The sequence below is a fragment of the Bos indicus genome, chromosome 19, assembly GCF_029378745.1.
Source record: "Bos indicus isolate NIAB-ARS_2022 breed Sahiwal x Tharparkar chromosome 19, NIAB-ARS_B.indTharparkar_mat_pri_1.0, whole genome shotgun sequence".
Lineage (NCBI taxonomy): Eukaryota > Metazoa > Chordata > Mammalia > Artiodactyla > Bovidae > Bos > Bos indicus.
The window spans coordinates 21,542,804-21,558,230 of NC_091778.1; the positions used below are offsets into that span (position 1 = coordinate 21,542,804).

Here is a 15,427-nt window from a genome sequence, read left to right on the forward strand (position 1 = left end):
CCCATCGGGGGAGGAGGAGGAGAGTGGTGGAGGCAAAGCTAGACGGGTGGGTGGCAGCCAGGGTCAGACCTCAGATTCCAGCGGTTTCCTGTTTAGTTGCACCATGGATTCAGCGTTCATGTGTCCATACTGTGGGATGAGACTAGGGATGGAATATGAGTGAAATAAATGGATGTGCTCTCCACCCCGACCAAAACAAAATCCTGACATGCAAACAGGTACCACGCACTCTTAACAGCGCTGGCATGCATACGCACAGCTGTGTTCTCTAAGCATGAGATGGTTTTCAGGAAAAACTTGGCAGATAAAGTTTCTTAAGTATAATGTGCAAGAAGGAATAGTTTGTTTAAATAAAAGGGAGCTTGGAGGCCTGAGAATTTAGGTAATGGGTGAACTCATCTGTCCAGGGGCTGCAGTTGTAAACTTGTGACTGCGAGTAGAGTTACTTGTGGCATGACTGAGTCTACAGACTGGATTTCTTTGTTCTTCAGACATTTGAAACAAACTGCTCCACACTAGATTCTAAGCTCCAAGAGGCAGGGGCCACATCTGCCCTGATGATTGCTCACAGCAAGTTACTGAGACAAAGATCCAAGGCCAGCAAAGGCTGGGTACTGGAGGAACTTGAGTGATACTTGAAATAATGAATTGCTCCATACCCAGCTAGGGCTGGGGGTGGGGGAGGGGGGTGAAACCCAGGTGTTACGACTTCTCCCAGAAGAGATGGATAAAATGATAGCAAATAACTGAAGAAAAGACAGCCCCAACTGCTTGGGTTAAAGCTTCTGGAGCAGAATGCAGAGGTCTCATGCTCTTATTTAAAAAAAATACTTTTGGTCGTGTGGGGTTTCTCTAGTTGCGGTGAGTGGGGGCTGCTCTTCACTGTGGTGTGTGGGCTTCTGATTGCAGTGGCTTCTCTTGAGGTGAAGCATGGGTTCTAGGTGAGGGCTTAGATGCTTCGAGGCATGTAGGATCCTCTCAGACCAGGGGTCGAACCCAAGTGCCCAGCTTTGGCAGGCAGATTCTTTACCACTGAGCCACCAGAGAAGTCCAGCCATCTCCTATTTTAATGTCTTGGTTTTGGAGCCAAGAGGACCAGGGATCAGTAGTACTCTTGGGATTCTTGTAGAATCTGATCACATCAAATGCTCAAGCCCTCTGAATTCCCTCAAGTCACCCACAAAGCCATACAACAACCCGCCATTGCAGCGGAACCCCTCCCCTTCCATTTGGCCTTCCCACCCTGGGCACACTTTTCTCCAACACCTGCCCTCTTCCTGACTTCCCTGGGGACTGAGGATCTGGGAATGAGACTTGTTCAGTGGGGCTGTGGGACCAGGGCCTCAGGACGGTTCCCTCTTAAGGGTGATGACAGGTAGGACAGACAGGCAGAAAACATAATTTGAAGTATTTTTGTTTTTTTATATACAGAATACAGGAAAGTTTCTGTAAAGTCTAAAACATTACAATTACTATGTACATCGGTACTAGTTGTGGGGGAGGGGGGAGAGGAGGGAGCCAGGGGTGGGAGGAAGAGGAGAGAAGTGGCAAGAGAACAAAAAAAGGAGACAAAACAGGTTTACGACAAAAACGTTTTTGCTACAATAGACAATTTGAAGAAAACGCTCTACCACATGTAGTACTGTACACAGTTTTTAAAAACATTGAAAAAATGTCATCACTAGATGTATTTACACAAAATCCAAATACACTTTTCCTTATTTGAAATAAAATAAGATGGACAGCCAGAAAAAGAATTCATTTCTCATTTGTCCATAATACACAGTAGCTACCTGTAGTGCAACCGCTGCAGAAAGGGAAAATAACCTGGAGGGTGGGAACCATGGAAGGAGGGTGGGTACGATCTTTATATTAAATAAAACAATGATATTGTATAGATTTTGCTGTATGAAAACTGTATTTTTTTCTTTTAATATAAAACTATTGTCACTGCCACAAAATAGAACAAGTTTCTGATTATTTTACAACGGCGGGCGAGGGGGAGGGAGCAGGAGGTGGGTGGGGAACGGTTTTGTGTCGGAGGTGTCCAGACCATCGGCCTTCCCCTCCCTGCCCACGCTGTTCCTCAGCTCGGTCTGCCGCTTTCCCATGAAATGTTGAGTACAAATATATGTGCAAATGCCCCCTAGAACTTGAGAAAAGAAAAAGGATTTTTAAAAAACAGTCAAAAGGTTTCTTCATTTCATGCAAAGATTGTAGTCGAAGGGTTTCCGGTGGAGTATAGAAAAAAAACCCGGGCTTGGTTTGTGTACATTTTTGCATTGCAGGAGTCTTGGGTGGGGTGGATGGGCGGGTGACGGGGTAGCCGCCAGTCCTAGGGAACGGAGTTGGAGCGCAGCACGGGGCCCTGGTGGGGCTTGAGAGAGAGCTTCTCGGCCAAGACCCCATCCTGCAGCAGGCCGGCCTCGCCTTTGGGCTGTTTGGTCGCAAACTCAGTGATGCTGAAGACAAACTGCAGGCACCCCAGCTTGATGTAGCTGCCGTGGTGCAGCAAGGCCGTGCCCTCCCAGCCGGCCCCACTGCCCCCAATCAAGCTCGAGCTGCTGGCTTTGCAGTTGCAGGGTCTCCGCTGCGGCCCCTGGGCCTGGGAACTCATCATGGCTGCCTCTTCACTTGGCTCTTCATCCTGTTTCTGGTGCCGGCGGCGCCCTGGGAGAGAAGGGGAAGGTCACAAGAGAGGAACAGTGAGCAGCCAAGCCCCACCTGGGCCGCTGGCCAGGGTGGGGCCCCTGCACCTCCCCACTCTAAAATGCTGCATGACTTGGGGTGAGGGATGCTCAGAAAGGAGGGGTGGGGTCTGAGGCTCCCAAGGTAGGTGTATATACCCATGGGAGTGCACAGCACGTGCTTCTCTGTGGCCTTTCCGGGGCCCATGAGCAAGGAGAACCTGGCCAACGGGACCGGGAAGGCGAGCGACAGCAGGTCATGGCAGTGAGCCACAGCCACTCTGAGGCGTCAGACCAAGTGTCCAAAAAGGGCAGGCTCCGTGGCCACAGGCCTCTGCTCCAACTTACTGATGACACTCTGCACTTTGGCAACAATACTGCTTGGGGGGGTTGGCGGGGTCTTCTCAGAGAAGTCACATGAATACAGCACATTGTCCACCGTTGTCCCGTGCTCACTGTAGTTTAACAGCTCATAATGTTTGGTATTCTGAGGAGGAGGAGGGAAGATAAGATGTGTGGTCTGCTGCGTGGGGCCTGGGGCTAAGGGGAGAGAGGACACATGGAGAAGGCTGTGCTGCTCTACCGGGGAGCTCCCTCCTTCCTTCCCCGTCACGCCCCGCTGCCCTGCCCCTTCCAATGGGCTCAAGACTCATGTCCTCAAGAAAGCTTTCTTTCCTACCCTCCCATTACGCTGCCTCCTTAGCACGGGCTCCTGGTGAAATGACATTCACTGGCACGTGATGACGACGATGATGAAACCCACAGGGACACGCCTGGAGGGCTTGGTTCCTTCTACGTTGGTCCCCCCGCGCCGCGCCGCCCCGCCCCACTTAGGGTGCCTCGTCCCTCCCTGGGCCTGCTGACCCACCTCAGGAGAAATAGGGGCCCTACTCCCCAGGACGGATGCCCTTCACCCTAAGGCTCTTCTCTTCCGGGAATGCCAGGGAGGCAAGAGAAGGAGAGGACCCCATCCCATTCCCCTCACCCAGGGCACTGAACAAAACCCCAGTGCTGGGAGAGGCCTCAGGTTGGCAGAGCTCTCTGGCACCCTCACCTCATCGTAGAATATGCAGGCGTGTTTCCCGGACACGTAGTTACAGTGACCATAGTTTGTAAGGCACACGTCCATGTCAGCTCCTGCGAGGGGCGGAGGGCAGAGCAGAGGAAAGGAAAGCAAAGAACAGACTGTGAGGTGGATGCGCGGGGGAGCTGAGCAGGGTGGGAGTTAGCTTCTGGGTGGGAACTCAAGGGACAGGTAAGCTCAGGGCCCTCTCCTTATATTTTCGAACAAAAACTGCTCTCTTTTCCAATCCCCTGTAAAAGAACAGACGTCCCTGCCAGCTCATGTGCTTCAGAACATGGGATGCTGCCCAGAGGGGTGCAGGGAGTGATCTCCATGCGAGCACAACATGGGGTGCATGGCCCAGAAACAGCATCATCTGAGAGAAAGGGACCCGTCCAGGCTAAGGGCCTGCCTGTCCCTCTGGCAAGACGCAGGGCCCAGTATGGGTTACACGCGTGTCAGCCCCACCACTTCTTCAAAGGTCGCCAGGGACACAGCACGTGCCCTCTGCTCAGGTCTTTCCTGTGCTGTTGAATGCTCACTGAGCAGCAGTCAGGGCTGACTTCCGGGCAGTCTGATGCCACATGGGGCACAAGGCCTGAAGTGGGAAGATGGCAGCCGACAGTCCCTAAAGTCCCTCCTGTCCAGACATCTGCTGGGTTAAACCTGGAGAGGGCGTCCCTCCCTTTCTAGCCTCCATGGGTCAGGGTGTTCCTCTTCAGGGCTGGAGAGATTCAACGCCCCTCCCACCTGGCTTACCTGTCCCGATGTAGAGGGTTCGATAGCACATGTTCACAGCGCCTCCCAACCCTAAGAGGGGGTAGAACACAGCTCGGGCCTGTACTTCCCTTCTCTGCACTGCAAGGCAAACATAGGGATGTGACTGTTCAGGAACAGAACCTGGGGCCCAAACACACAAGAGAAGCTGGACATTTGGTCATGGAGAAAATAACCCCATTGGATTAGTCATCCTTCCAAACTCACACCTGACACAAAGCTGCTGCAGGGTGTAGCTCTCTCCCCCCACTTAACAGCGTTTCCCACACGGGGGAGTAAAAAGGACCATCTCTGAAGAGGACCATATAATTCAAGGATGATAGTACTTGAAGCACAAGGGCTGCTGGTTGGTTTATCAGGGATATACCAACTGATATTATAAAGGAGACTGTGCAAAAACCCCAGAAGGCACAAACCAATGTTCCTCTAATTTTGAATATGAATCACCCAGGGATCTTGTTAAAATGCGGATTCTGATTCCGTAGGTCTGAGGTGGGGCCGAGCTCTGCTAACAAGCTCTTAGGTGATACTGATGCTCATGGTCTGAGGATCCCACTTCTAAGCAGCAAGGCTTTTACTGGCTAACGCTCAAAGGTCTCTCCTAAGCAGAGTTAGCCTTTTGGAAAATCCTTCCAGCTCAAATACTGAGAAGCAAATGAGCAGAAAGCACATCATATATACCCAAAGGCACCCCTAGCTGCTTTCTGTCTCACAGGGATGAGTTACAGCAAGCACTCTCCTGAGCCTGATCTGAAAGTGGTGGTTGCCATCTCCTTTCTGCTTTTGAGAAAAGAAACTGTGGTGTTTCATTAAGCCCAGTAGAGGCTTGCATGGAGGACGGAGATTCTCCGTGGGGGGAGATGGCTGTGCACATGCAGAGGTGGACCTAGAGGGGTGGCGTGGACATGCGCACCTTCCATGTGGTGCCCTCCAGAAGCCAGCGGATGTGCCCCGACACCGCCCGGTGAAGCTTGGACCCGGGAGGGGAAAAGCTGATGTATTCTCTGCAAGGCCAGAAACTTGATCAGCTTCTCGTCCAGCATATTTATCTCGATTTCTATTAACCAAAGAGAAAGATTAAAAAGCAGCTGAGGAGGAAATGAAATGCGGCAATAGGTGAGGGTCACAGAGCCAATATTTCAGCATTCCTAAAATTCAGCCAAGTGATTTTTCTCAAACAACTCAGAGTACAAAGTGGTACCAGGGCCTGGAGCCAAGCATCTCACTGGCTCTTCTGCAACGAGGCTGCAGGCAGCCTGGGCAGATGCCCCCTGCAGTGGGGCAGCTTAACGTTAGGTACAGCGATCCAAGAAAGTGGAGCAAGACACCACTCGCCTACCTGGGATGAGAGGAAGCCCCGATGTCTGGTATTGAGGCGTGGACTTTCTAACCTCCCTGCTCACAGAGATCAAGGACTGCTCCAGTTCTCCCTGACTTTGGGGGTTTCTCACAGACGAGGTCCCTCCTTTGGGAGCTCCTGGTTTTATTCAAGTCCAGGTGATCTGCCTAAAGTGACTTTCTTCTCTTCTCGCTGGTTTAGCTTGGCTCTGCGCTCCCTTTTTCTTTGTTATGTGTATCAGTTCAATTCAGTCGCTCAGTCGTGTCCGACTCTTTGCAACCCCATGAACCGCAGCACGCCAGGCCTCCCTGTCCATCACCAACTCCCGGAGTTTACCCAAACTCATGTCCATTGAGTCAGTGATGCCATCTCACCATCTCATCCTCTGTCGTCCCCTTCTCCTCCTGCCTTCAATCTTATACAGCAGAATTGGGAGAAGGGGCTTTCTTTCCTACAGTCCTCCCACCTCCCTGCCCCCTAGGATCAGGGCCCCTTCTGCCCCTTTGCAATGAGCTGAACACTGCACAGGCGCAGCGACTCACTCACTCACCTCCATTGACATCCATGAATGCTCGAAGTGAGTTGGTGAGGTCCACCATGGCAGTAGAGTTGGCTGGGAAAGAGGGTACGGTTAAAGCGCTTCCTATGGATAACGTGCCGGGGCTGACCTTGCCATCTGGGGACGGAGCAGGAAGACTGTTACTTACGTTGCCTGAGGGAAACCCACCGGTCCAATCCCCCACTGCAGAGACAGGCCTGGATTTCGGGCCCAAGGTGATGTTCCCTTCTTGATCCTCACCCCATAGGCTCTGGAACTCCTAGAGCTAAAAACGTGTGGTGAGGAAGGGCAGGTGGAACGACAACACACCCGGGCACGCAGGAGTCCCCAGAGCACGAGAACGAGTGACATCTACAGCTCAGGGGGACGTGGTGGGACAGCTTCGTCCTCTGGGCCATGAATACCTCCCGGCTGCCTCTGCTCACTCAAGTAGGTGATGCCTGCCCCTGCAGCTCCTGCGTCCTAAAGTGGACTCACAGGTGCCAAAGGTAGCCAGGCTGGTATTCAGAGATAAACAGGATGAGAGCCTGAGAGTAGGGGCCATCCTGGGACCAGGGGCCCCCATGCAGAGAAGTCACAGTCACCTGGTCACCGAGACTCCCAGCTGACTAGGAGGCCAGTTCAGTTCAGACAGGAGAGACCACAGGGGGTTCCAGCAGCATCTGAAACCTGGTTCAGATGCTGGGGTCAGCAACCTTGAGGTCCTGAATGCTGACGGGGGACAGCTGAAAGAGCGGGTCTACACCCGGCCCAGGTAGCATTATGGGACTGCCTTGTAGAATGTGGCCCGAGTGCAAGCGTTCGGGCCAGAGCAACCTCTGCGGGCACCCAACTCTGCCTACTCTGGAGGGCAGTGCTGTTTTGCGGCCCTGCCTTCCCTGACACAGCAATTCCTTCAAACGAGCTGTCTCTGAGAATCTGGAATGGAGTGGATCATCAAACACAGAGGCCGTAACCCTCAGGCTGACCACGGCAGCTTCCGGGAGCCAGCTGCTCTCCTCTAAAGTGATGGGACAAAAAGCCTGGAGAGCATGGGAGGGGAGAGTCAAGAGACCCAGGCTCCACTTCTACCCCTGCACTGACTAACTCAGTAGGTTACCTTAAGGAAATCACTTTCAGAGCCTAAAGGTCCCGCCTTTAAATTAGGGACAAGTTAACAGGCACTTTCTCTTCTATCATAGAAACGGGGGGAAGGACAGTTAATACGGAGATCAAAGTCCTCTGGAACGTTTACAGGGATACAAGTGTTGCTTGAACCTTAAGAGTTATTTGCCAGGAAGAGCATGAAAGGCTGAGCCGCACTCACCTGACGACGGCGCTGGTGAGCAGAATCGTTGATTGGCTCCTGTGGCCAAGATACCATCACCTGCTGCTTGGGGGGGAGTGAGCACCCGGGTGGCATTTGGGGGTGAGCCCAGTGGCCTTGAATCTGTCAACGGAGGTCCTATCTGGGATTGGACAGTCTTTCTTTGCAAAGTGCTGGTGTTCTCGATGCTGGCACAAGAGCTGGGAACGGAAGGGGGTAGGCTTGGGACAAGACCCACACTCCTCTGGGGGCAAGAGCTGGGGCCAGTGGCATTCTCTGTCTTCACAATGATGCCGACGGTGTGGTTCGGAAGCCCCCCAGCCGCTGGTGGCGTGAGGGGCCGGGGCCAGCCTTGCCGGTGTGAGAGGCCGGGTAGGGGGGTGTTGGCGCCTGGAAGTCGCCGGGGGTCCGTGGAATCAGTGGGGCTGCTGTAGAGGTGTGGGCCATTGGCTTTCACCTCTGTGTTCACCGGCCCGTTGGCAGTCCCACAGGGGGCTTTCTTGGATTTTTCCGCACAAGAGCTGCAGCTGATGTCCTCTAGGGTGGGGGGTTGGTGGGGTGGAGAGCAGCTCAGGGAATTCTGGGTGCTAAGCCCTGAGGGGCAGGACAAGGGGTAGTGGGAAGGTGGAGGTGCCTTGTCAGCTGTTTGCAGGGAGGTGGTGATTGAGCTGTCAGTCACAATAACAGGCTTAATATCAGCCTTCTCTGTCTGTTCAGAGTCCCAATGCGAAGGCATCTGCTTAGCAGATAAATGTTTCAATATGCTGCACTGGAGCGCAACAACACTACAGAGCCACTGCAACGGAAGGAGAGGAGAGGAGAGGAGGGTGAGAGGCCTGGGAGGCGCTGGTCCTTCCTGCCACAGCGGCCAGGGCTACAGCAGAGCCGACAAGCACTGTTTCCGAGGTCCCATCGCGAATGCCCAGAGAGGGTGTGCTTGACTCCTGAGAGGATTCCATCTCCATTCCCAAGCAAGGCTTGTCGGTACACACTCGGCAGGCAACACCCTGGTCAGCAGGGTTGGGGGTTCCCGTTCTGACTCTGCCCCTAAGGCTCACCTCGTCACCAATCTCCAGCAAGGACCCAAGCTCCTGCTGTGTGTCCAGCAATGCCACCTAACTTCTCTAGGTCTACTCATGTCTTTCTGCAAGACGGACGTGCCCGTCTCGCAGCACCCTGGGGACTGGTGGAGAGAAGCAGACCAGATGACTCTGTAGTTCTCTTACTTGCCTCAGGATCTGAGCCAGAGGGTCTCTCTGGAACGGTCAACTCAGGGGGCAGGGCGGTGGCAGTTGGGGTAGGGGCTCAGGGTGGGGGAGGGTGGGGGGGCAGAAGATGGGGATGAGAGTGACTTCCAGCGACAGCCGCGGCGAGGTGGAAGGAAGATGGGGTGTGGAATCCCAGCCTGCCTTCACTCACCTCTTGCTGCTCTGCCTGGGTGGCTAAGTGCTCAGAGTTCACAAGGTGCGTCTGTGATTCCTCAGGGATCCCATTGCAGATCAGCTCCCCATCCCGAATGGCCGCGGGTGCAATGAGAGGGGGTGGGAACTGGTACTGAGATTTGATGGCATCGGGAACCTGTTCAGGACAGAGAGAGGGAGCAAGGAGAGGGTGACAGTGCCCACACACCTGGGGGCTCTGCCCTGGCCGCGCGTCTGTCTGTGGTGCCGATGCCTGAGGGGAGACCGTCCACTCTGGGGTCCGGACAAGGACGCACAGTGGGTGGCTGCTGCTCTGCATCTCCGTCTCTGTGACTCTGACACACACACACACGCGCGAGCCTGAGCAGGCACAGAACTAGAAAAAGCAGCCATGTCTCCTACTCTTCTTCATCAAGGTCCAAGACCTGCAGAAACCAGGCCTTCTTGTATGCTGCCTTCTGTTTTGGCCTAAAAAGGGTAAGAGAGACACTGGACAGGGCTTTAGAGTGGTACTCTAGGCTCTTACTGATCAGCACCTAGCCTGGGAGGTGAGTGAGCAGTATCTGAGAAACAAAAAGTTAAATAAGGCCATCTTCACTTCGGAAATGCTCAGTGTGAGGCCTGTCTGGTGATAAGCACTCAATCAATGTCAGATGTCTTCATCCATTCACTCATGACTCACGAGACAATTAAAGGCCTCTCTGCTGCAAAAAGATGGACAACACACTCTGAATCACAACACGTGTGAATGAAAGAGTCACACAAGCCAAGAGTCATTCATACATTCAGCCAACATTTATTGAGTATCTCCTGAGTCTGTGCACTACGTCAAGTCCTAGAGATCCAGAAATGAACAAAATCTAAGCCTTGCCCCTCAAGGAGCTCAGTCTAGTGGGAGATGAGCCCAGAAACATTACAATATAATGTAACGGGTCCTAGAAGAGAGAATGTCTAAGGAGCTGCAACAACAACAAAAAAAGAGTGTGCTTACTTTCGTCTGGGGGCCAGGAGCTCAGGACTAGGGAGGATTTCATGGGAGGGCAGTATTATCAGTTGAGACTTGAAGCTGAGGAGGAGCTTCCAGGCAGATGAAGGGGGAACTACAGGTGGGGGAGGTGGACTTGGAAAATGTGTGAGAACTAACAGATTGGGTGACCAAGTTCTTATGGAGATTAAGAGAAGAACAGCTGAATTCTGGTTTGAGGGACTGGGTAGAGATTTCAGTCATTCACTGAACCAGGAAATATAAGAAGAGGAAGAGCACATTTGGAGGCAAAAGACTCTTGGACTTGGGCAGATCGAGAGAAAGGTGCCTGCGGAATGGGCAGGCAGATGTGAATCTAGTGATGAGAAAGGCACGGAACACAGAACTGAGCGCTGGCGCGTTAACAGTGGTGGCCAGTGCTGTGGGCTTGTCTGAGGGCATCCAGGAATGGGGCAGTAGCTAGACCAAGGTTGCCCCTGAGAAAAAGGGACCCCCCAACAAAGATATGAAGGTCTCGGCTGATTTTGCCTGCACGGCTGTATGTCAAGGATGAAGGCAAAGTTCCAGAACAGAGCTGGAGCAGTTCTCTGCCACTGTCCTCTGGTGCTGCAGGCCTCATTTCCCTCTCACACTAAGAAAAAAATGCTTTTCAGGCGACTCATACCCTTGGATTCTCCTCAAGAATAGGGACACATTTCCAAAGGGGGAGGGGCATCAGGATTCTATCAAGGCCCCTGGCCTGTTCACTTCAGCAGCCAGGCTTTCTTTCAGATCCACACGGTCAATCACACAGCCCAGACTTACTCTTAGATGTCTAAGTAAGGTCTGATGTGTGCCATCTTCAATGTGTAAACACACTGTACCCCTGACTGCAAATACCTTTATTTAATTTTGGAAAACTGGTGTTCCCATCAAAGCATAAGTGTTTACAGTTAAGAGTTTGTTACACAATTTTCGACAGTCAACATCTTGCTAGCGCTGACACCCAATGGAAGTGACAAGTGGTGGGAGTGATAATTTTAAGTGTGGCTGCCACCAAGTGGCCACATCTGAGAACTGCTGATTTCCCTTGGTACAGGGGACTGTAGGATTATTTCAAAAGAGAAAAATATATACACGGGTATATAGTGTGATGTTCTCTAAGTTAAATGAATGAGACTGATCGGTTTAGGAGAGACAGCCTCAGGACTACCAAATGCTTTTCAAAAAAGGAAATACTCCTGTCCATCTCTGTGGACATACGTTAGCAGCTGTCAGACACATACAGATGTTGATTATTCCAAAGCCACAATTTTTTTGAGCATTGATGATAGATTAACAGCAGCCCCCCAAAATGGATTGTGCCTCACTTTTTGTAAGGGCTTCTGCTTAATCACCCCCTTAAACACTTCCCCTCACCAGATAGCTCTGAGAAAGGGGCCACCTAACAGAAACAGAATGAGTGCCAGGAGGGGGGATGGTAACAGCAGAGCACACCAAAAGCTTGGTGGGAGGGGCTGAAGAGTGCTGATCCTCAAGACAACTAGAAACCTGGCTGAGTCTCAAGGCCCCCCTGTGGGTTTCCTGACCACCATAAATTGATGGTGGCATTTGTCACTTGCCACTGAGCTTCAGTCTTCCCCTCTGCAATTGGGACCCCAACCCTGTCTACCCAGGAAGGCAGGCAGAGACCACCATCCTGCCTGCGCCGGGCTGTGACTCACCTTCAAGCTTCTTCTTTTGACCGACTGGAGCATGCGGCGGTTGGGAGGGTGCTTCTTGTGGATTCGGTTCAGGAAGTCCACTTTGACGACGTGCTGTGAAATGGTGTCCTGGAAGCGGTCAAACACCTGGCACCGATTGCTCAGCGTCATGTTCTTCTGGTTCAGCTGGGGACAGAGCAGACACATTCCTGCTGTGAAGCTCAGCTGCATCACCCTCCCAACTATCTTATGTTAAAAAAAAAAAAGGAGCCCTCGGCCCAGTAGGCTCCTTTTGTCAGGAGCTGGTATGTCAACACTCCTGTCAGAGGGCCAGGAGATGTGGGTGAGATGCTCCCTCGGCCCTGCCCAGTCTAGTTCCTACTCCCTAGAGAGGCCCGAAGGGGACAAGACACGGGGAGTCAGCCAGGAAGAGCCCTTCCAAACTCAGCCTCTGACAGTCCTCTTCCCAGTGTACAGGTTTCAGAGGAGATGCAGGCCTTGGCCCTAGAGAGCGCCAGACTCCTTTCCTAGCAAGGGCCTCTCTCCCACCAGAAGCAGGACTGTTTCCCGTGTGGGAGCTTGGCTGACAGGTGAGACCAACACCAGAATCCTGCCCTATTCCTCCTCTATGGCACCAAGGAGCATTCGTGAACCCACCTGGGTACCAGAGCCTTGTTCTACAGCAGGCAGAAAGCCTTGGCCTGCTCTCAAGAGGCCAAAGGGAGGGAAGAAAAAAAGTGTGCAGTAGCCTCCAGAAGGCATGGAGCAACTATGCCTCTTTTCCTTTTCTATGTCTGGTCCCCTATACTTTAATTAAAAGAAAAGATCTATGTGGCAGCTTCCTAATTAGTAAATTAGGAAAACCCCCTATGTGGCTAATAAACAATCACCTAATTAATAACTCCTCATCTGCTGAAAGGCTGCTCTTACAGATTCACATTTGGGTAGTCTGCTCATGGCTGTTTCTCTTCTGGTTCAGCAGGAGGCAAAACGAGACACTCACACTGAGCCTTGGAGAGAGGCTTCCTCCTGCATAACCCTTCTGAGGTGCATGAGTGAAGTGAAGAGGGCCAAGCACGCCCTTTCTCCCTTATGAGCAAGTCTGTAACTGAAGTTCCTCTCAGCGCAGAGCGGAGAGCGCTGGTCGTGCAGAAGGCCAGCAGTCATTCCATGGTTATCACCATTTGATATGGTGATGCCTTATGCAATTACCCTTTGAACCTGGAGAGGCTACTCTTATGAGGGAGCTGCTCCGCCTGAGGCCCTCTCTCATTCAACCTTCTGAGGGACCATGCTGATTAGGAGATGTCCTAACCCTCTAGGGGAGATAGGAAATTACAGTTCTAGTCTGGCCCCGGGAAGCAGTCTGGAAAATGTAACCAAGTCTCCTGGGAGATAAGATAACAGCACCTCATACCATTCATTCATTCCACAGCTTTGACAAAGGAAGAGAAGGGCAAGGGCCTCGTCGTGTGGTGTGTAGGACACGTTAGGTGCTCAATAAATGACTGTCTGGAATACCGTTAGTTATCTGGGTCAATTCTTCAATTCTCCAAAGTTACTGGGAAGTTACCTGCCAGTGCTATGAGAATAAATATTTTAGAACTTTCTTAGTTTGTTCCCTCTAAAAACAAGAAACAAGAAAATATGGGAGACTTGTGGCTGATTCACGTTGTTGTACAGCAGAAACCATCACAACATTGTAAAGCGATTATCTTCCAATTAAAAATGAATTAAGAAAAAGAAAATATGGAAGAGCATTGATTTGCATAAGGCTGGATCTAACTACTCCCTTTTGAGGGCTGTAGCACCAATTGCTTAACTCATCACAGAGGAAATTATTCACGAACAATCAAGAGCTAGTGGCCTAAGTCTGCCTGTGCAACCGAAACAAGGCATTGTGGGAAAAGGCAAAACGCACGGCCGAGGCAGGCAGGTCACAGCAATGAGAAGTGGGTAGGATGGTCTGCAGGAACCAGCATCTCAGAGACTGGAGTGAACTCTGGTACAAGGCTGACAGTACTATGCTTCCCACTGAATGGGTCCACGCCCTGGCTGTGCCCACATAGGACGGACGGACACCGCCATGCTTACCACCACATGTTCGATGTGATTCGGACACATCCACCTGCCCAGGGGCATGGCAGTGAGCGGGGGCTCGAGGCAGTCCATGTGGAACAGGAGGGGGCAATAGTCACACTGGATGAGAGGGGCCACGCGACAACTCCTGCAAGAGAGAGGTGGGCCATTAATAGGCAAGGTTAGAGAATTCACACGAACTCTGCCCTGTGGGACGGCTTCCCTTCCTTAATCCTAGCCGTGTTCTTCCACACTCTCCTCCCCAGTACTTCAGTTCCATTCACTATTAGGAAGATGGACGAAGCTGGGGGCCACCACTGGGCTTCTCATCACTCTTCTAAGACGAATGCAGAGAAGTGAATGCTCATTTGGAGTAGAGCTAAAGTGGCTGTCGGAGCAGAAATGATCAACGCTCAGTACCTACTGAGGAAGACCGCCAACCCGCTCTGATCTTTCTACTCCGTAACAGAAAGCAATTACCTCAGTTGGAAAAAAAAAAATCACTAGCAACTTTTCCAGAGTCTCACACTACAAGAGGAAAAGATTTCTCTGCCACATTAAGCACTCAGCAAAACTGACAACCAGAGAGCACTGTGCTGGGAAAATGCTTTTGCTATGTACTCATGTAAGCGCAGTTCGAGGGAGGGCATGTAAGCAAACACCAGTTATGATTTGTACCTACAATACCCCAGCAGTCCTGATACTTCAGAAGTCCTGAAGCTGCAGCGGAGCCGCAGTGTGGGTCTGGCTCCTGTCTTGTTCCCTATAGCTTTAGCTGTGGAACATTTCTCATTGAGAGCTATTTTCTCTTGCTATCCTGCCTTTCTCACACACCCAAGTCCAGCTTCAGTAACTGAGGCAGCTGGTTCCTGTCACTGCGGAGATCTTATTTGAAGGAAACCAGTGTCCCGGGGAAGCTACAACTGGGGCAGCCTAGAGGCTTTTGGAAGTCATCCAGTCTGAGGCATGCCAGCTAGGATGGATACTTGTACTACTTTAAAATTCATCTTTAGTGCTTCAGAAATTATTAGCCTTTCTCAGGGATGTGTGTCTTGGCTGCCAGAGTTCTTCCTGCTAGTTAGTCTAAATATCCCAAAGCTTCATTTTAAGTCCAACTCCTCTCGCTTAAGCCTCTATCAACATGGTTTACGGTACTTCTGCACCGTGACTGTTCAAGGATTTCTTTCCTACAATAGTCCAGGCTCTGGCCAATTAGTCACTCAGTCTCTTTGTACTCATACCATCAGATTATGGGTTACCTCTATTTAACATACGTGGTTTGGAAGAGGTGATAAATGAGAGAAAAAACACTTGCTGAATATGAGGGAGAGCCCTCTGCTAGGGAAGAAAAATACCTGTTACACGTGAAGCAGACTTTGACTGGTAAGGGAACAAGACCATTGTGATCTAACTCGTGCTGTGTTTTCTTAACGTTTTTCCCTGTGGTTTCCTCCTTTCTTCTCCTCTTGCTGGAACCTGGAAGAGAAATTGGTGGTGCTAAACGTTCTCTGGAGGCAGAGTTCCTAGTC

General features: G+C 51.6%; 1 protein-coding gene across 5 annotated transcripts in view; it reads right to left on the reverse strand.

Moving 5' to 3' along the window:
- Window positions 1-1,401: 1,401 nt before the first annotated feature.
- Window positions 1,402-15,427, reverse strand: part of PHF12 (PHD finger protein 12) — a 39,963-nt gene continuing 25,937 nt past the window's right edge. For 2 of the 5 annotated variants that reach the window (XM_019981604.2, XM_070772763.1), the window contains 11 exons: window positions 15,254-15,374; window positions 13,914-14,046; window positions 11,841-12,005; window positions 9,151-9,309; window positions 7,732-8,527; window positions 6,417-6,542; window positions 5,441-5,584; window positions 4,510-4,608; window positions 3,742-3,824; window positions 3,036-3,174; window positions 1,402-2,670 (listed from right to left, as the gene is read on the reverse strand). In XM_019981604.2, the coding sequence (XP_019837163.2) occupies window positions 2,336-2,670; window positions 3,036-3,174; window positions 3,742-3,824; window positions 4,510-4,608; window positions 5,441-5,584; window positions 6,417-6,542; window positions 7,732-8,527; window positions 9,151-9,309; window positions 11,841-12,005; window positions 13,914-14,046; window positions 15,254-15,374 (2,300 nt within the window). In that variant the 3' untranslated portion in view covers window positions 1,402-2,335. Of the gene's footprint in view, window positions 2,671-3,035; window positions 3,228-3,741; window positions 3,825-4,509; window positions 4,609-5,440; window positions 5,585-6,416; window positions 6,691-7,009; window positions 7,095-7,731; window positions 8,528-9,150; window positions 9,310-11,840; window positions 12,006-13,913; window positions 14,047-15,253; window positions 15,375-15,427 lie in introns of those variants that run through there. The other 3 variants (XR_011561942.1, XM_070772764.1, XM_019981607.2) reach the window with 3 other exon arrangements.